The 21,327-nt window shown below is 40.0% G+C and overlaps 1 protein-coding gene across 6 annotated transcripts in view; it reads left to right on the forward strand.

Annotated features, from left to right (window-relative positions):
• STEAP3 (STEAP3 metalloreductase) overlaps positions 1–21,327 on the forward strand; it is a 72,623-nt gene that overhangs the window by 16,079 nt on the left and 35,217 nt on the right. For 2 of the 6 annotated variants that reach the window (XM_072613314.1, XM_072613315.1), the window contains exon 2: positions 8,999–9,048. The exons of 2 other annotated variants lie outside the window; for them this stretch is intronic. In XM_072613314.1, coding sequence (XP_072469415.1) covers positions 9,045–9,048 — 4 coding nt within the window. In that variant the 5' untranslated portion in view covers positions 8,999–9,044. Of the gene's footprint in view, positions 1–1,977; positions 3,895–5,583; positions 7,522–8,998; positions 9,049–21,327 lie in introns of those variants that run through there. 2 more of the 6 variants (XM_072613317.1, XM_072613316.1) reach the window with 2 other exon arrangements.

Genomic DNA, 21,327 nt, shown 5'->3' on the forward strand with positions numbered 1-21,327 from the left:
CTAGTATCTGCACAAGCAATGAGATTCTTTATTTAAAGTGAGACAGCTGCCGGCCTAAGTGGTTATTAAAAGCTAAGGTCAAGGCTCATTGTGTATTGGGGCAGGAAAAGCTTTTCTTTCTTTTTTTTTCTTCACGCTAAGGGATTGTGGGAATTATAGGACTGGAGGAGGCAGCCGCAGAATAGGAGAAGAGGCTTGAAGTAAAAAAAAAAAAATAGGGCTGGAAATTTTCTCTCTACCATATCAAATCTCAGCTCCTCTTGTTGGTCATTAGGGCCCCTCCTAATCTGACCACAGGCTTCTCTCTCACCAGTCCCAGTACCCATTTTCTAATCCAGCTTGAATCTTGTCATCTCATGGAACACACCTCCAAGATTTCCAAGGCTTATCTTGTCATTCCTACCTTCCAGACGCCTAGAATGCTCTCTCTTTTCATTGCCTATCCAAATCCCACTAGACTTCAGGGCCCAGCTAGATTTCCACCTCCTCTGTAAAGCTCTACCTGATGACTCCACGACCCCTTGCTCATCTCCCACTGCCCTAAATGTGCACTTGTGGTCACTCCCGCTTAGTTGAACGTTTGAAAATAATAATTGCCCAAGCACATTCAGTAACCCCAGACACCCCAAATTCCTCAGAACACTCATCTTAAATCTCTTCTTGCTCTCTGGGGGCTACAAACTAATCCCTTAAAGGTGAAAGATCCATTTCTAGACTGAATAAGATACAGGGGAAGATGACCAGGTCACATCATGAAAAAGACAGTGATTATTTGGAAGAAAAAACAACTGGGGTTGTTTGGCCTGTAGAAGAGACAATTTGGGGGATGAGGGATGGGGATGCTTACTGACTTCAAATGCAGTGAACAGAGCACTGGATTTCCAAGAAGGAGATTTAGACAGACCTCATTCAGAAAGCCTGGGCTCAAAATCTGGCTGTTACTTTTTAAGGCATATGTCTTCCCTCCTCAGTTTCCTCATTTGTAAAATAGAGGACGTTGAATTAAATGGAGAGAGTTTCTTCCTGCTCTAAATTCTGTGGTCCTAGGATCATTATATTCAGTCTTGTATTTTCTAATTACAAGCTTCTTATTAATTAATGGATTAATTCAATAGGAATTGTTGAGTGTGTGGTTTTTGTGTTTGTGGCCTCATTACCTAGTGCAGTACCTGGTATAGAATAGGAAATTAATAAATGCTTATCAAATTGAATTAAGACCCTACTCTGTGTGTACTAGGCTTGGGGGATATAAAGAAAAAACCAAAACACACTCTGTCCTCAAGAAGCTGACTTTTTCGGGGCTACACCTTGTAAGTCTATGTGAGGCACAGAGCATGGCATGTATTAAGCATTCAGTACAAGTTTAGAACAAACTTTTCACCATATTCCTTCAGGGAATGTGGCCACTGGGTGTGCAACCAAAGAGCAGCCAGATGTCGCAGTGCATAAAGTATCAGGCCTGGAGTCAGGAAGGCTCATTTTCCTGAATTCAAACCTGGCCTCAGACATTTATTCCCTGTGAGACCTGCACAAAGCACTTAGCCTGTTGGTCTCAGTTTCTTCATCTGTAAAATGGAAGAATGAAATGGCAAACCATGCCAGCTTCTTTGCAAGGAAAACATCAAAGGGGATCAAGAAGAGTTGGACACAACTGAAAACTACTCAACAATAACACAGCAGTAATCAAAAGATCTGAATTCAAATTCTACCTCTGATATTTCTTGTAATGTATAAATTTTTGCTGGTCTCCTTTAGCCCCAATTTCCTCATCTGCAACATGACAGACAGTTGGGGACCTCTTGAGTTTCCTTTGAGTTCTGCATCTATGATCTATGTATGCATGTGAGCTAAGCACACATTAATATATTATGTTTTAATTATATTGTATATTAATATAATTATATAATTGTATTATATTACATTAACTGTAGTAATATATATACAAAGGCTTTTTCTTCTTAAATTTGACCAACTCTCTCAAAAGACCTTCCAGGAGAAAGAGAAGCTTCTCAGAGGAAGAAGACATTTGTTTCTATAAAAATGAAAGAGCCCATTTAAGAATAAGCGAATACCTAACTGTTACTCACTAATTTGCCAACACACACACACACACAGACACACACAGACACACACACACACACAGACACAGACACACACACACACACACACACACACACACACACACACACACACACACACACACACACACACACACACACTGGCAAACAGGTGCTTATAGCTTTCCAAACTCCCCTGGCTGACTCCAGTTGCCTTCCTCTTTCATCTTTTGCTGATGAGGGTCCTTAAATTGTAGAAAAACAGCAACAAAGCCCCTGCTGACTTCAAGTCAGCATTATGGAGCAGATGGGTCATGAACATCACGTCGTGAAAAAGGTCCCAGGACCATGAAATTTATTCTAGGGGGATGGGGGGAAGGCTTGGGTACTTTGCCAGTTGTCTTTCCAAGCTGGGATCAGCAAGGCTAGCTCTTTTTCTTATATATTCTTAAGTGTTCAAAAGTGTCATTATAGGAAGAAGGCAAAAGACCACAGCTTAAATCCAGACTCTGACATTTGCCATTTGTGTGGTCTGGGGAAAGTTATTGCACCCTTTTTCTTGTCTGTAAAGTGGAGATTATAATACTTGTACTATTTACCTCACAAGAATTAGTGGGAGGTAGGCCTGGAAGCTTTGTATTCAATTCAGCAAATTCAATAAACATTTATTAAGCCCCTAAAGCACTGGTGTTCCAGGAACCCATTCTAGGCCATTGAAATACAAAGACAAAATGAAACAACCCCTAAACTCAAGGAATTTTCATTCTGTAGATGAATAATTATTTTTAGGTTCCCTAGCTCCCTATTTACTAGATGTGCTTACAAATAAAAGCCAGTCTGTGGCCTTTGGAAATGGGATGTATTTATGGCACAGATCAGCACACCTCTAAGTGCGTGTAGCACAAACATTCCCCTTTACTCATAACAAACATGACTTTTTTCTCATAGCATGGGGAAACATCACTTTCTAAGGATATTAGAGATGAGATTATCATAGTAGATAGTAGAGATATAGGGATAAGATTAGCACACTAGCCTTCCAGGGATAGCTAGCATTTATACAGGGTGTCCCCAAAGCCCTAGAGCAGCTTTCACTAAGACTTTGGGGATACTATATATTGATTTAAAGTTTCCAAACCACTCTGTACACATTATCTCATCTGACCCTACCCTGTGAAAGTGGGTACCACGTGTATTATTATCCCCATTTTACAGATGAGAAAACTAAGCCTGGAAAAAGTTGCATGCCTTCTTTATGGGCACATAGCCAGTAAAATCAGGTACAGCACTCTATCCACTGTGCCACTGATCTGGGGTAGGGGTGGTTTGTCCATAGGAATCAGGAGATTTTGGTTTGTTTCTCTTTCCTATTACCAACTTGATAAATCTAGCCACAGTTATCTATGGTGGCTTTGGTATGAGTAAATCCCATCCATACCACTGCACCCCATAGTTTGTCTATTTTGTTTTCTTCAAAACCTCTGGAATTTGTCAACTTCCCTGATCATTTTTCTCCCATTGGCTATTTGGATGATTTGAGCCCCACTCCCTTTATTTTTCCATCTGCCCCTCAGGTTAAAGGGCTGTGTTGATATTCACTACCTGGTAAATCCAAAGGGGAGCCATCTCCAATTATCCTGATGAATATCTGGTCACTGGACCCAGATGGCTCAGCCGGAGAAAGTGAGGTTGGTGACTTGCACAGCCCTCCCTCACTCAAAACAAAATCAAGTCAAAGTCATGTCATCATTTCTCTGATGTCATGGTGTTCTTCAGCAGCAAAGGACAAACGCAACAAAATCCAAAGGGATGTTATAAGGATTCATTTATCCATTCAGTGAGTATCTTTGTTCACTTGTTTCTCGGTTGTATCCAACTCTTCCTGGCCCCTTTTGGAGTTTGCGCGGCAAAGATTGGAGTATCTACTGTCTATTAAGTGACTGGCATGGTGACTCTAGAATGTGGTGTTGTTCGGCTCTATGAGACAGTGGATATAAAGGACTTTTCAAACCTTAAAGTGCTATATAAATGCCAGTTATTATTAGCCTGTAGTCTGGAGATGACTTTATTCTCTGAGCCTTCTACTGTGGACCTGATGAGAAGGTGGTCCAGTTTATAGAGGGTTGATACAGGGGTGTGCTGGTAAATGTTTAACAATTGTGCAGGGATGGGGTGTTAAAATCTATATGTGCAAATACTAACACTTTCTTTTAGACTGGGCAATCAACAAAACAATAAACCAAAACCAGATTTGTCCAGATTGCTGGTTTCTGAGGTATAAATACCCAGGAAATTTAACTGTGGCCTCTTAAGAGTCCTTGGAGCTGACTCTATGGGTAGGTAAAATGTGAACTCTCCCCTCAAGGAATTTAAAGCCCTGCTGGATAAAAGCTCTTTTCCTTCGAGAGAGTATTTTACCTTTGCATCCCTCAGGCCTAGCACTGTGTGAGGGAGTTAGAACAGGCAGAAGTTGTTTTATGTTTCACTTTGTTGCCTTGCGCTTTTTCCAAATTGAAGTTCTGTAACAGCCTTTCATGAAGCAAGTCTATCCATGCCATTTCCCCAACAGCATGTGCTTATATGTCTCTATGTCACATTTTGGTAATTCTCGCAATATTTCAATTTTTTGTTATTATTATATCTGTTAAGATGCTCTGTGATCAGTGGTTTTTGATGTAACTATGGTAATTGTTTTGGGGTGCCACTACCCATTCCCATATAAGACAATTATAAACGTTGCACGTGTTTGCAGTGCTCCACTGACAATATTGAAATTAGGCTTATTAGTAAACCTTACAGTGGCCTTCTAGGGTTCAGGTGAAAGGAAGACTAAACCCATGTGGCAGACTTCATTGTTGTCTTAGGTTTTCCCAGCCTTCTGGCAGCTACAACCCTGATCAGTCAGCAGCCTGCAACTTTGAAACAAGACCCCTACCAGCAAAAAGATTACAACTTGACAAATGCTTAGATGATGGTTAACAATTTTTTAACAATAAAGTACTTTAAGTAAGGAATGCACATTTTAAAAATGTAGTACTATTGAACACTTAATAGATTAAGGTATAGTATAAAAATAACTTTTATATGCACTGAGAAACCGAAAAATTCATATAACTTGTTATTTAGAAATATTCGCTTTATTTCAGTGGTCAGGCACCGATCTGCAACATCTCTGAGGTATGCCTGCTGATGCTTAATAAATTCTTGTTAATTCATTAATTGATTGATAAATGCATAAAAACAGTTAAAAGACAAGAATTAATATGAAATGTATACATGCTGCTCGAATGTGATTAAGTACCAAAGGAGTGGAACAGAAAACAGGTACAGTGAGTGCGGAGGAGAAGGAGGTTGCTAGGGTTAGAGATGGCTGGGGAAAGAATCTATGGGTGTGGTGCTGCTTGGATCCGACTTGGAAAGATGGGAAAAGAGGTGTGATTTGGTTAGAGGAGAGAGGAAGACATTTCAAATGGGAAAATCACATGAGTAAAGACAAGAAGTAGGAAGGAATTACTGTGTGTTAGGGTTCGGATTTTGTTGTTTTTGCAGGTATAACAAATAGACCTATCAAATGCTTGTATTTCTATAATGCTTTCTATCTTACTGTCATTCACTAGTTGCGTGCTCTTGGGAAAACTGTTTTCCCTGTCTCTATATATTTTCTATGTGTCTGTGTCTATATCTATTGATAGATAGATAGATAGATAGATAGATGCTTTCCCTCATCTATAAAATGAAGAATTTGTATTGGATTGTTTCCAAGGCCCTTTGTGTTCTACACTTGGAATCTTATGAAGTAATTAGTGAAATTACTGTTATTGTTCCTATCATTATGAATTAGTTGACAGGTCCTATGGAGTCTTGATTATGTGCCCAACCCTATGCTGGAGGCTAGGAGGACACAAGAGAAGTCAGACAAGGCATATGTGTGCCTTTTGCCAACCTTGGAAATTTTGCTGCACCAATACACTTGCTTAATGTATTTGAAAATTGTACACTCAGGGATTCACTGTGAGATGGAACTTGAAGGCACAGAGTTAATACTATTAGAGATTGGCGTTTGTAGAGATTCTTGATTTCAAGACCAGGTCTCTGGCATGACTTTCACTAATAATAAACAGTAAGCTCCTGTTAGTTCAGAAAGGGTAAGGAATAGAATGGTCATTTTAATCATATCAATTTACTTAGTTATATCATATCCATCAAATATGGATTTCTGAATTTCAAAGAATGAATGTACTCCTTTTTATGTTTATTTAATATTTAATATTTTTCCCCAATTACATGTATAAACAACTTTTACTAATTTTAAAATTTTGAGTTCCAAATTCTCTCTCCCTCTACTCCCTCCCACCCCATTGAGAAGGTAAGCAGTTTGATATAGGTTATACATGTGCAGTTATGTAAAGCATATGTCCTCTTAGTCATGTTGGAACATCCATTATGAGAGCTCACAAATATATGCTTCCCACTAAAGCTGGAATCTATCCAATAAGACTGTTCTTTGATCACCCAGGATGCACTTTGGGCCTTGGGCCCCCACCATAAAATCTGTCACAACCAGACAAGATGGTGAAATAACCATTCTGGGTAACTGAACTTTGCTGCTTGGTTGGACTGAGGATAAATGGGTGGTTCCCATAAGAGTGCCCAGAAGCCAGGTGCTTACAAATTGCCTTCTTTGGCTCAGGTGCATTATAGCTAGCTGCCCAAGGGGAAGAGCAGAAAATCTGGGTTCTGTTTCCCTCCTAGGTCTGTTTTCCTCTGCCTGGGACTGGTAAATAGAGATGAACAAAGACACAGAAAGTTGCAGGAATAATCACCAGATAATGAAAGCTGAGATGAGTAATATAGACTCCCTACCCTGGCAAGGGGCAGATTGCCACTTTCATCTGGGTCATTACACTTGGCCTTCTGTCCCAAAGATCAAACAAGCTCTTGAAACATACAGTTCATTTCTTGGGTGTAAAAGTTGGAAGGCAATGCATTGAGTGACTTGTGAGTTGTCTTTATGTCAGGATCTAGTGATGGTCCCACAGCCTAGAGTCTCCTGTGGCTGGCCTGTAATTAGCAGGAATGAGATTTCCTCCCCGAACAGGAAATATCTGCCCAGAAACATACAGTCTAGCAGTGCACTCTCTAACCGTGCATCATTCACCAGCCGACACTCCTCCACTGTGTGGTCTGGCATCCGGAGCCCGGGCTGATGAGATATTTGGACCCCAGCCCTGCCCCCTGCCTCCAGCAAGTGGCTCAGCTCTTGCCTGGAGTCCCAGTCTGGACCATCAGACTCTTCTACCGGAATTGTTTAGACTGGGCTTAAATAAACTTAGGTTGGGCTCAAAAGAAATCAGGCTTTGGGAAGATCTGAACCCTGAATGGGAATGGAAAGATCCAAGTCTGTTCAAAGATTAAAGGAGAATTAAGAGTTCTTCAGGATAGACCAGTCATCACTCAGTTGTTGGTAAGTGTGCAGAGGGGCAGGGGGCATGGAAAAACACTTCCATTTGACATTAGAGGGCCTCATTTAAAATACCTGCTCTGCTTCTTAATAGTTGTGTGATGTTGGCAAAAATAACTTCATCTGTCTATGGGCCTTATTTTTCTCATCTGCAAAATCTAACTCTATTATGTCTAAGGCCCTCTCCATCTCTTAAATCTGATCCTAGGACCCCCAAGGCCCTTGTCAGCTCCTATTGCAGCCCTCATTTATCCATTATGCCTCAGTTTGCCTCCTCTTACTGAATGGGCAACGTGTGTGTGTGTGTATGTGTGTGTGTGTATCTTAGGGGTGTTATGAGGACAAATTTGAGCTCTCCCTTACAGGGATGATTAGATTGGGGGACAGGATCAGCAAGACCTGGGTTTACACCTTACTCCTAACATTCCTTAGCAGTGTTACCTTGGGCAAGTCATATAACCTCTCTGAATCTCAGTTTCCTCATCTGTAAAATAGGGATATTGCCTTGTAGCACCTACTTCACAGGGCTGTTGTGATGCTAAAATGTGATAATATATACAAGGGCTTTTGCAAACCTTAAAGCACTCTACAAATGTTGCTTTTTATGTTTCTGCAGAGTGGCACTAAGTCAATTTAGACCCTTCTCATTTGGAATTTAGACATGTAGTACACTAGGTTTTTGCCAGATAAAAAGGTAAGCATCATTTATACCTCTGAATCTTAGAAGTCCTCTTCACATATGAGGGGAGTCTGATAGACAATGGGTTTTTAATAACAGGGCTTAACAAAATGATACCCTACAGGTTGTGGGTCCAGCTTTTAGTATTATTATTAAAGGGTTTTTTATATTCCTGATGCTGTATTACATCATGCAGCCCAATTCTGAATTTAGAAATTTGTATTAACTTTTTTCATTTCAGTTCTTAGTACCTGCTTCTAAGTTTGTAAGCCATATTGCCCTTAAAAGTAATAAAACTGTACCTCTTTAGAAATAGTTTGGAATTCACATTTTCTTCTTCCATCCTACCCTTCTGTCATTTCTTTTTTAAAATAATATTTTAATTTTTTCCCTCAATTATGTTAAAATAGTTTTTTCAGATACACAAAAGCCTGTGAACTGTGTATTCATACAGTGCCATTCTCATGCCAAATGGTGGTATAACCATTTCCTTTTCCCTGTCTGACCAAATTTAGGATTTTCACGTAGACAAATGGATACCTCTGCCATTTGCATTTTCTTCTTTTGTAGAAATCTTTCAGACTTTGGAAGAAGGGGGGAGATAATGACTTAATTTTCATGGTTTCTGCATAACAATTCCAGGCAGTATTACAACAGCCAGGGCCCTGGAAAATGCTTATCACAACCCCTTAGGAAGGGGAGAAAATAGGAGTGCTGCAGTTAATGTGTTTGTGAAAAGAACACAGCTTTTAAAACCTGATTTGAGACCAGCTTCTTGCTTCCTCTCTTATTTTGTCTCAGGTCGCCAGGATAATTGCGTGGGCGAGAAAAGGACAGCAGCCTGCCCATGGGTAGGTAGAAGAAAGGAGAGGATGGCCTTAACTGGACCCCTCATTTTCTTGCTGGAGAAGGATAAAGAAAAAGTATAGAGGGATATGGGACCAGAGAGAGCAAAGTGTTAGCCCTTCTTGGGTTGGCATGCCTGGTAGGCCTAGCAAAGAACTGACACTTCCATGTCTGACTTAGAAATGAGAATCTGGTCTGGGTCAGAGACTGCCCCAAAGATGATAATAAGGAGTGGGAGAGGTCTGAGTAACTAAGATCCTTCTGCTTGGAATGGAAAAGACTGAGTGAGGGTGGGGAAAGTCAAACATCAGTTCTGACACACAGGATAATGACCAGCTATTACTCATCACCCACCCAGACCTTCCTCTTTTCCTTTCCCCTTTCATACCCCTGCCCTGGAATACAACTAAAATAACTACAATCAGGGGAGCTGAAGGCAAGAAATCCAGACAAGTTACATCTTTACTTTTAGAGGTATTGTGAAAACAAAGCATCTTAGTCGAGGGACCTCAGAAGTTATCCAGCCTAGCCTGCATCTAAAGCATGAATTCCGCTCTACAGTATTCCTAATAAATAGTCATATTACAATGAGCCATTAACCTCCTGTAACTTCCACTCATTGTCAGTCAGTATTATTAAGCACCTACAGTGTGTCAGGCACTGTGCTAAGCCTGGGTTTACTTAAAAGGGAAAAGACACTCCTTACCCTTGAGGAACTCACAATCTTGAGGGGGAGATGGGGAGATAACAAGCAAACAAATATGTACAAACAAGCTATTTACAGGATAAATGGGAAATAATTAAAAGAGGGATGGAACTGGAATTAAGAGGCATTAAGAAAGACTTCCTGCAGAAGGTGGGGTTTTAGCTGAGACTTAAAGGAAGCCAGGAGGCTGAGATGAGGAGGGAGAGCATAGGGGATGGACAGAAAAATCCCTAGAGCTGAGAGACGGGAGTGTTTTGTTTGTGGAACAGCCTGGAGGCCAGTGTCACTGGATCAGAGAGAACATGGGAGGGTATAAGGCATAAGAAGTGTGGAAAATGGTGGGATTCAGGGGAAGCTAGGCTATGAAAGGTTTTGAATGTCAAACAGGGTTTTGTATTTGACCCTGGAGATGATAGGGAGCCACTGGAATTTATAGAGAATGGGATTGACGTAATCAGGCTGGTGCTTTTAAGAAAATCAGTTTGGTGGTCCAATGGAGGATAGACTAGAAGGGAAGAGACTTGTGGCTAGCAATTTGTGACAGACCAACCAGCAGACAATTGCAGTAGCCCAGGCATGAGGTGATGAGAACCTGCAGCAAGGTGGTGGCTGTGTCTGAGAGAAGGGGATGTATTTGAGAGACATTGCAAAGGTGAAATCAACAGGCCTTGCAACAGATTGGACGTAAGGGGTGAGAAATAGTGAAGAGTAAAGGATAGCACCTAGATTTCTAGCCTGGGGGACTGGGAAGATCTTGGTACCATAAGAGGGAAGCTTGGATGTAGGGGAGGTTTTAGGGCAATTCTATTTTAGACATGTTGAGCTTGAGATGGCTGTTGGATATCTTGTCTGAGATGGCTGAAAGGCAGTCAAATGTACTAGCCATAGGTCTGCAGAGAGGTTAGTAGAGAATAAGTAGATTAAAGATTTAATCAAATAGATGATAATTAAATCCTTGAAAGTTGATGAGAACATCAACTGAAGTAGTATAGATGGAGAAGAGGGCCCAGGACAGAGCCCTATGGTTAGTGGGCATGACAAGGTTGAGGATCAGTCTTCTTTAGAAGAATGAGGAATGGCCAAATAGGTAGGAGGGGCAGGAGAGAATGATGTCCCAAAAACCTAAAGAGAATAGGGTAATTCAAAATGTACTATAGGGAGAAAAAAATTAAATGCTTTGCAAAAGCCTTGATGATAATTATGTTTCCTATGAATCTGGCCTTGACTTAAAGTAACATTGGCCAGGTATGTTCAATAAGCCCTAGACACCCCCATCCAGACAGGACACCTTTATCCTGTATTCCATTCTTTCTCTCAATTATCTACAAATTGATCTCGGCCAAGAAATTTCAAGTGTTACTTGATAAGGCTGAAGGTACCACGTTTTAGAAGGGATATTTACAAACTGAACCAGGTCCTAAGGAAAATAATCAGGATAGTAACCTAAAGACCACTTTATCTAATGATCAGTCAAAGGAACTGTCATTTTTGAGCCTATAGAAGAGAAAACATGAGGGTGAGGTGGGAGGCATGGTAAAAAAGAGTTTAAATAAAAAGGCGGATTATAATTGATGGAGCGCTAGATTTGCAAGAATTAAAAAGAATTGTAGATGGACAAATGAGTGAATGAATGAATGAACAAATGAGAATTTTATTTGTTTTATTGGTTTCTTTTGTTTTTTTACATTGCCTAGTTCTATCCCTTTATCCCTTCTTTCCCCTCTTCCCAGAAAGCCATTCCTTATAACAAAGAATTTTAAAAAGAGAAAGAGAAAAATATTTAACACAAAAACTCATCAATAATTTAAAAAGTCTGACATTATATGCAGTGTTGCATAGCCATGGATCCCTCACTTCAGCAAAGGAGTAATGGAGATCTATTTTTATATTTCTTTTTTGAGGCTAGTCTTGTTCTTTATAATTTCACAACATTCATTTTCTTCTTTTGTAAAATAAATTTTTATTGCCATCTTTTTATGTTACCTCTGTTTCCTTCTATATCCTTCCAAGAGAGCCATTCTGTATGATAAGTAATTTTAAAGGAAAAAAAGAAGAGAAAAACAATCAGAAAAACTATTGAATTGAAAAAAAATCTGAAAATATATATAATGTTTCAGACCAGTGGATCTCTCTCCTTTCAAAGGAGTGAGGGGGAAATGTCTTTTCATATCTTTTCTTTGATGCCATGCTTGTTTGTTGTCATTTTGGAATATTTTGATTGTTTGGTGGTGATTCTTTCCATTTAGGTTGTAGTTTCTGTGTATCTTGTTTTCCTGGTTCTGTATAATTTACTTTGCATCAGGTCACGTAGATCTTTCCATGCTTCTCTGTCTTCACTGTTTCTTATAGCACACTAAAAGTCCATTACATTCATGTAATACAATTTGTTTAGCCATTCCCCAGTTGATAGATATTTACTTTGTTCCATTCTTCACTACACAGAAAATGCTGCTCTAATTATTTTGGTATATATAGAATCTTTCATTTTGTCATCGACTTCTTGGGGGCATATGCTCACAATGGAATCTTGGGTCAGAGGAAAAGTACATTTTAGGCATTTTATTTGCATAATTCAAAGTTGATTGAAATGAATTGAAATGAACATCAAGCATTATGCTGAGTACAGGACATACAAATAGAAAAAAGGACAGTTCTTGCTCTTAAGGAATTCACACTTTAATTGGGGAAAATATTACAGGTGATGTGGATGGCAAGCCTGGTGGATTTTTAGTTACCTAAGCAGATAGTAAGGCCTGGTAGTCTGCCACCTTAACAGAAGAGAGTTGGTGACTCCCATCTTAACCAGGTTTTCAGAACAGTCAAGCAGAAAAGATGGATTCTGGAGAGCCTGAGGCTGGGGAATGGGGTGAAAAGGTAAGAGAGAAGGATGCCCCAGGTGTTAATGGGTCTTCCTATAGCCCTGCCATCCAGGATGAGTTCTAGGTGGCTTGGGTCTGAAGGAAAAGGTCCCAGTTGCTACATAATACCTGCTACTCGGACCATGTCACTTTATCTTTGGGGGCCTCCACCTACAAAATGAGGTGGCTTTTCTAGATCTGGGGTTCTTAACCTGGAGTTCACTTATATAAATGTCAGGAAGTCCATTAACTTGGATGGGGAAAAAATTACATCTTTATTTTAACTAACTACTAACTGAAACTTAGTATTTTCTTCAATTATGAATGTTGGCAATAAACCACAATAATATTAGGCTTTACCAAAATGCCAAAGGGAGTTATGACACAAAAAAAGGTTAGGAATCCCTGGTCTGGATGATCTTTATGTCCTTTTCCAGCTCTAAGGATTGTTCTGTGAAAGAAAGATTGCATAGGAAGTTGCATAGGGAAGTTCTAGGGGCTTAGGATGGAAGTTATAGAGAGACAGATTCCAGTTCAGTATAAGGGGACACTTCATAATGATAAGAGCTACTAAAAAATGAAACAGGATATATTGTGAAATAATGAGGTTCTCCATTCCTGGAGACCTTCAGGCAGAGGCTAGATGGCCACTGGTTGAGGATTTTATGGAGTGGATTCCTACTCAAGGATGGGTTAGACTAGAGGACCACTAAGGTCCTTTTTTACTCTAGGATTCTGTATTCTATAAAGGTAAAACCCATGCCAGAGGCATTTGAAAAAGTCTTTAGGAGAGAAAAAAAATGAAACTATAATAAGCTCATGGCAGATTAACAGGTTTGTTTTGGATTGCTCATCTCTCTACTTAGTAAGGATGACCCTGAGCACAATGGCCATGTTTGGAATAGAGTATTCCAAGAGGTGGGGTTAGGGAAGGAAGGAGAGTTCTGCTCACCCTCCCCAATCTTTCCTTTTTTCCTTATTGTCCTTTTGGTAGCCAGAAGGCTAAAATTCAGAGAGCCTGGGCTATCCCCAGCTGCAACTCTGCCAGTAGGCTCCATCAGACCTCCTTGTGTCACTGTGACTTCTCAGATACCTCTTTACTCAATACTACCTGCCAATGGAAGAAGTCAATAATAGGATTTTTCATGCCTCTGAAAAGCTTACAGACTCTTATCTAGTAGTGCCACCTTCTGAGTAGATACTAATGCAAAACAAGAGTCCCAGATCCCTTAGATGAGTAAGGAGGGTACATTAAGTCATCCAAAAGCTTGGCATCACAGTAACATGTCTATATGGATAACATTTTGAAGTTTATAAAACACTCAAATGAGATAATGCATTTCATAAACCTCAGAGCACTATGAGAACATCTGCTATTATTACATCATCATAATCTATTCATATGATCAAGCAGGAGGGAATCTGGTTTGTCACCCTTATCATCATGTAGACAGGACATTTTTATTAGAATTTTTGGTCTGTACTTGTGATTTCATCAGGACTGGCAAGCGTAGTGAAGAAACTCCTCCTTGAAAATGCATGTCAGCACGTGGCCTATAACTTACAGGCTTAGAAAGTTGTTTGGGGACACCGAGAGGTTCAGTGCCTCTTCTGTAGTCATGTAGATAGTACATCAGAGACACAACTTGAGTCTTGACTCCAAAGATGTCCCTCTGTCCAGTATGCTATGTTGTCTTGAGTAGAGTGTCAGGGGTTAATTCTTCTTATTAGCATCATAGTTACTAGGATTGGATGGGAGCCAAGTCTATGTATCCAGGATAGATTAGATTTGGGATTGAATTCTGGTTCTGCCATTTTCTGCCTGTGCCACTTTGGGCAAATCACTTGCTCTCTGAGCCTCGGTTCCCTCATCTAGGAAATGAGATCAGATTACATGACCTCTAAGGTCCCTTCTCGTTCTGAATTGATGAACTTACGATCCATGTGGCCTAGGCAATGTGCCATTCTGTCTTCCAGAGTTAGCTTTCTAAGTCTCCTAGTGACTTTGAGCAAATACTTAGTGCTTTTAAAGTATCTGATGCTATGCTGGGTGTTGTTGGGAATATAGGCTCAGTATGAAGTATTTTCTCTGCTCTTTGGGAGTTTACTTTCTAGTAGGACAGACACACTTGAAACAATGAGGCAACAGATGAAATCAAAATGAGTGCTACTAATTCTAAGTGCTGGGGTTGTGGGGGTTCAAAGGAGGAAAAGTCATTGTGGTGAAGAGTGATCTGGGAAGGCATACTGGGGTAGATGGAACTTGAGCTGACCCACTAAAAAAACACAAACATAAATAAACAAACAAAAAAACCACTGGGATCATGTGTCCCTGAGCTAATCATGCTAAATCCAGGAATAGCAAGCACATGAGAAAAACCAGCTCCCTCGGGCTCTGTGTCACATTTGATCTTCCGCAAAAGTCCTCCGAATAGGGAGTGCTTTGTCTCGGTGTCTCACCCCCTACAGTCTCTGACCTTCTGCCTGAACCAGACAACAGAAGGACTAAACTGGTGGTGGGGTTCACCTGCCTTGGAAAATCCCAGTGTCATAGAAGAGGAATTGGCGACAGCATTAGGGAGTAGCCTTTAACCACTGTAAGACTTCATAATCCTAAAACTCCTAATCGTTCTCTATAAAAGAAGAAAGTACCTAGTGGAGAGGAGGTTGGGGAAACTGGAGGGGTGTGTGTGTGTGTGTGTGTGTGTGTGTGTGTGTGTGTGAACTTTTGGCAAAAAGATAAGTGGAGGAGTAAGGTGAAATGTGGGTAAAATAGTTGGCTCAGTATAGTAGGGAACCTTTGAAGTATTCACCAATCAGGAGCTCAGCAGCTCTAAGCATTTTGGGAGAGGGTCCAAGAAACTGAAAGGGCTAAGTCCTCTAGGACATTGTTTCTGCCCTGGGTTGTCAAGATATTTGGGGGAGGAAACGGCAAGTGTCATTGGCATTCAGAATGTCCTAGAAGGAAAGTAGATTCATGGGATTTTAGAGCTGATTGGGACCTTAGAGATTACATAGTCCAACTCACTTTATTTTACAGATTTCAGAAACTCAACATCCAGATGTTGAGTGAGGATCATACAGCTAGTTACTGCTACATCTGGGGCTCCAAGCCCTTTTGCTTTTTCCATTACACAGGCACTGAAGAGTGTCTCAGCACTATGATACCTGAGTTTGACACGTGGTTGAAAAAGTGCCTCTTAAAGGCTACTATCAACACATATTTCCCACTCCTTCCAGCCCCCAAAAAGAAAAGCATTTTTGTTCGTTGTCTGAGAGGGAAGTACACACTACCTCTGGGCCATTATCTTACAGCCCATTTATAGAATTTTCAAGTCTTTGCATTCGGCAGAGAACACAATATATTGATTTAGTTGTATCTATTTCTGTTTTTCACAGAAGAAAAGTAGAAAAGAAAGAAAAAAAGGGAGTTAGTCCCAGCTAACTGATCATGAACTGGATAAGAGCAGTGGAGTCGGAGCAATCCCAAGAGAAGGCAATAGTGCCCACAGGGTTCTGAAGTACCATCTTTCCTGCTCTTAGCAGAGATCTCTTGGAGCCTCTTGCAAAGACAGCAAAAACAGATTATTTGCCCTGTGATCAGATTCAATTTTTTTTTAAGAGGCAAGGTGGAACAAAGGGAAGAGAACTACTTTGAAGGCAGGAGACCTTTATTTGAGCCCTGATTCTGCTACTCAACGGCATTATAAGCATGGTTAGACATGCTACCTTTCTGAGCCCAAGCTCACTTACTTTCTCTGAGTCTCAGTTTTCACCTCTATAAAATGGGAGGGTCAAAATAAGAAAACCTGACTTTTGGCATGAAGACACTCGGCTAACCATAAAGTGCTGTAGAAACGTGAGCTGTTGTCATTGGGAGGTAGAGAGACAGGGCACAGTGAATCATTTTCCAAGGGTTTGCTAGGTTTTCTCTAATGCTGGGCTTGGACCTTGCTTTCCTTTTTCTACTTGTCAATTCTTCCCTGGTCTTTTTAGTTCTCTGGAAGAGTCATTTCCCCAAATCCCCTCAAGATCTGTATCCTTGGTAAAACCACCCTGAGAAAATCCCCTTGAGCTTGACTGTCTCGATGCTAAGAAGCTTGAAACAAGCAGCTGCACAAGAAGGCACCAAACTCGTTTACATGAAACAAACCCAAGCAATATTTTTTAACCAGACCTTGAATTTATTCAAGTTTTTGCTTGAGCCACAACCAAAGTCATGGGTTTTCTAAAAACGACTGAACCAGAACAAGATATTTTCCAGATTTAGCCAATGAGGTTCTTTCCCGTTCTCGAGCTTAGGATTCCAAACATGGAAAGGATACATATTGCAGAAGCCAGCTTTTGGGGGGAGAGAAACAGAGAGAGAAAGAGAGAGACAGACAGAGAGGGGAGAGAGATAGGGAAGGAGGGAGAGAAACAGGAGAGAGAGGAAAAGGAGAGAGGGAGAGAGGCAAAGGAGGAAGAGGGAGAGTGTGTGTGTGTGTGTGTGTGTGTGTGTGTGTGTGTGTGTGTGTGTGTGTGTGTGTGTGTGTGTGTGTGTGTGTGTGTGTGTGTGTTGGCAGGAAGGAGAAGACTAGGGGAGAACAGACAGACCAACAGGTGCCAGGGAACTGCACCAGGGAACTGCAGATTCCTAAATTACTTACAGAATTGCTTTGTCACGATTTGGCAAGCATGAATACTCCTGCTTCTGACAGTTTAAAATGATGGTAATCCCAGGATAATGGGAAAGGATTAGGAATGGGGTGGTAAACTAGGGAGAAGAGAAACTGAACAATAGCTAGAAGTAATCCTAGATAATCTACAGATAAGGATATTGAGGCTCAGAAAGGTTATCTGACTTCTTGAGGTCAATGGAGAGCCAAGATTAGAGTTCACAATTTACCTATATGACCTTGGACAAGTTGCTTCCTCTCTTTGGGTCTCAGTTTCCCAATTTGTAAAAATAAGGGTGTTGAACCAGATCAGGGGTCTTAACTTGGAGTCTGTGAATATATAAGCATTGTACCCCTGAGATGAATATGTCTGTTTTCTATGAGTTATTCTGTGTTCAGTGCATCTGCCTGGTAACGTAACTCATAGAAAACAAACTCAGGGGTACTTCCACAACATACACATATATAGATATACATGCATACACACATACTATACACACTATATTTCAATATAATTGGTTTCCTTTATAATCCTATGTATTTTATTTTATGCATTTAAAAATATTCTGAGAAGGGGTATAGGTTTTTACCAAACTACCAGAAGAGTCTGTGACACAGAAAAGTTAGTTAGGCAACTAGCACTTATTAAGTGCAGACTATGTGCTGTGCTAAGCACTTGGGATACAAAGAAAGGGAAAAAAAATAGCCTTTGCCCTAGAGAATCCCTAAACTGCTTTCTGACTCAAAAATCCTATGAAACCACCTGTAAAGTCTCCCTGCTCCTAGTCAACATATTTCTGCAGCTTCCCATCTTCTATGAGAAGCCTTTTTTGATGCACCTTAATGCTAGCGTCTTCCTTCTGTGAGTTCGCTCCAGTTTATCCTGTGTGTCCATATACATACATACATACATATATATGTATATGTGTGTATATATAATATATACACACATATACATATACTTTGTACATAGTTGTTTTCATGTTGTCTCCTCTATTAGACCATCAGTTCCTTGGGAGCAGGGACTACCTCCTTTTTGCCTTTTTTTGTATTTCCAGCACAGTGGCTGGCACATAGTAGGTGCTTAGTAAATGCTTATTGACTGATTGGGTAGTTAACCTGAACTGTAATCCCTACTCAGTAGAGTTTTGTGTTTCTTGTTATTAACTAACACATTTCCCTTTCCTGTATTTTCAGTACCTTCTTTTTTCAGTGACCTCTGTGGTTGGAGGATAGGCCCAGATCCTCTGCATGCTCTCTGCCTTTCCCCATTGCACCTTCTATATGAAAAGGGAGGGCTGGATTACAACAATATGGTGGGGAATACAAAGGCGGTGGGAGGGAGGGGTTAGGGGGGAGGGAGGAGTGTGTGGGAACAGATGGAGGTAGAAGGACACATCCTTAAGGAATAGATCTGGGAACCTGACAGATTTGATGTACCAAAACTGTCCCATTTACAAAATGGCAGACCAGGCTTGCCTAGAGAAAAGAAAAACTTTAGCTCTGGGCTTAAGAAGGCAGTCAATTACAAAAAGCACTTTTATTGAGGTGTTATTATTTATTCATTCAATTTAATGTTTATATACTTCCTTCTTCCAAAGGGACTTGAGGTTCTTAGGCCTCTATTCAGGTGAAAAACAATGGATGCCCAAAAAAAGCACCATTTTTTAAACTTTATGTTATAGATACATTTTACCTTTACTTCTTACAAAAGACACAAACCTTCAAATGTATAATAAAGAAAGACAACTCAAGCAAAATCTTAACCAAGAACGATAAAAAAACTTGTAACCCCTCAATAGCTAAAATGATTAAACAAAATGTTTTTTAAATGATTACAAATCATTATACCCTTTGCCTTTAGTTTAACAAGAAAGGTAGCACTAACATTGGCTATGACAAGTTTGTTGTTTTTTTGATATCTCATTTCACAGTTGTAGTCACAGCTCCTTTGGGATATGCTTTTTTCAATCTTCATCACTTCATACAAGTCTTTCCATATTTATTATTCCATACAATTCAATAATAATCCATTGTGTTCGTGTACCATAGAACTTTCAGCCAGTCTTTCATTGTTGGGCACACACAGAGTTGGTTTCCAGTTTTCTGCTTTGGTAAATAGTGCTGCCATGAGTATTTTTGTACAGATCGACCCTTTTCTTTCTTTTACTTTCCTCCTTAGGGCATAAATTTACAAGTGGAATTACTGAATCAAAGGGTCTAAACATTTTTGTAACTTTTATTATGTAATTCAATATTGTTCTCCAAAATAACTGATTTCAATATTGGTTTTGTTAACTCAAGAGTGGTGGGGCTTCCTTCTTTCTTTCTTTCCCTTCCTTCCATGCCCATGTCTCCCATGTTGTATGGAACTGTATGCCCCACCCAGTACCTGACCAAAGTAGGCACTTAATAAATGTATCAATTGGTGGAATGATAAATACAAGAAATTATATTTGTTTCTTGAGCCTTTAAAAAAAATTCATCAGTTTCACCTCATTTAACATTTTTTTTTAGTTTATCATTTTCACAAAATTTTGGGTTCCAAATTTTCTCCCCATTTCTCCCCTTCCCGCACCCCAAAACGCCAAGCATTCTAATTGCCCCTATCACCGATCTGCCCTCTCTTCTAACATCCCTCCCTTCCCTTGTCCCCATCTTCTCTTTTGACCTGTAGGGCCAGATAACTTTCTATACCCGTTTACCTGTATTTCTTATTTCCTAGTAGTAAGAACAATACTCGACAGTTGTTCCTAAGACTTTGAGTTCCAAATTCTCTTCATCCCTCCCTCCCCACCCATTCCCTTTGGGAAGCAAGCAATTCAATATAGGCCATATCTGTGTAGTTTTGCAAATGACTTCCATAATAGTCATGTTGTGTAAGACTAACTATATTTCCCTCCATCCTATCCTGCCCCCCATTGCTTCTATTTTCTCTTTTGATCCTGTCCCTCCCCAAGAGTGTTGACTTCAAATTGCTCCCTCCTCCCATTGCCCTCCCTTCCATCATCCCCCCCACCCTGCTTATCCCCTTCTCCCCCACTTTCCTATATTGTAAGATAGGTTTTCATACCAAAATGAGTGTGCATTTTATTTCTTCCTTTAGTCAAATGTGATGAGAGTAAGCTTCATGTTTTTCTCTCACCTCCCCTCTTTTTCCCTCCACTGAAAAGTCTTTTGCTTGCCTCTTGTATGAGAGATAATTTGCCCCATTCCATTTCTCCCTTTCTCCTCCCAATATATTTCTCTCTCACCCCTTAATTTCATTTTTTTAAAGATATGATCCCATCCTATTCAACTCACTCTGTGCGTGTGTGTGTGTGTGTGTGTGTGTAATCCCACCAACTACCCAGATACTGAAAAGTTTCAAGAGTTACAAATATTGTCTTTCCATGTAGCATTGTAAACAGTTCAACTTTAGTAAGTCCCTTATGACTTCTCTTTGCTGTTTACCTTTTCATGCTTCTCTTCATTCTTGTGTTTCAAAGTCAAATTTTCTTTTCAGCTCTTGTCTTTTCATCAAGAATGCTTGAAAGTCCTCTATTTCATTGAAATACCAATTTTTCCCCTGAAGTATTATACTCAGTTTTGCTGGGTAGATGATTCTTGGTTTTAGTCCTAGTTCCTTTGACTTCTGAAATATCATATTCCACGCCCTTTGATCCCTTAATGTAAAAGCTGCTAGATCTTGTGTTATCCTGATTGTATTTCCACAATACTTGAATTGTTTCTTTCTAGCTGCTTGCAATATTTTCTCCTTGACCTGGGAACTCTGGAATTTGGCCACAATGTTCCTAGGAGTTTCTCTTTTTGGATTTTTTCAGGTGGTAATCGGTGGATTCTTTCAATATTTATTTTGCCCTCTGGTTCTAGAATATCAGAGCAGTTTTCCTTGATAATTTCATGAAAGATGATGTCTAGGCTCTTTTTTTGATTATGGCTTTCAGGTAATCCCATAATTTTTAAACTGTCTCTCCTGGATTTATTTTCCAGGTCAGTTGTTTTTCCAATGAGATATTTCACATTATCTTCCATTTTTTCATTCTTTTGGTTTTGTTTTGT

The sequence above is a fragment of the Notamacropus eugenii genome, chromosome 5 (genome assembly GCF_028372415.1).
Source record: "Notamacropus eugenii isolate mMacEug1 chromosome 5, mMacEug1.pri_v2, whole genome shotgun sequence".
Classification (NCBI taxonomy): domain Eukaryota; kingdom Metazoa; phylum Chordata; class Mammalia; order Diprotodontia; family Macropodidae; genus Notamacropus; species Notamacropus eugenii.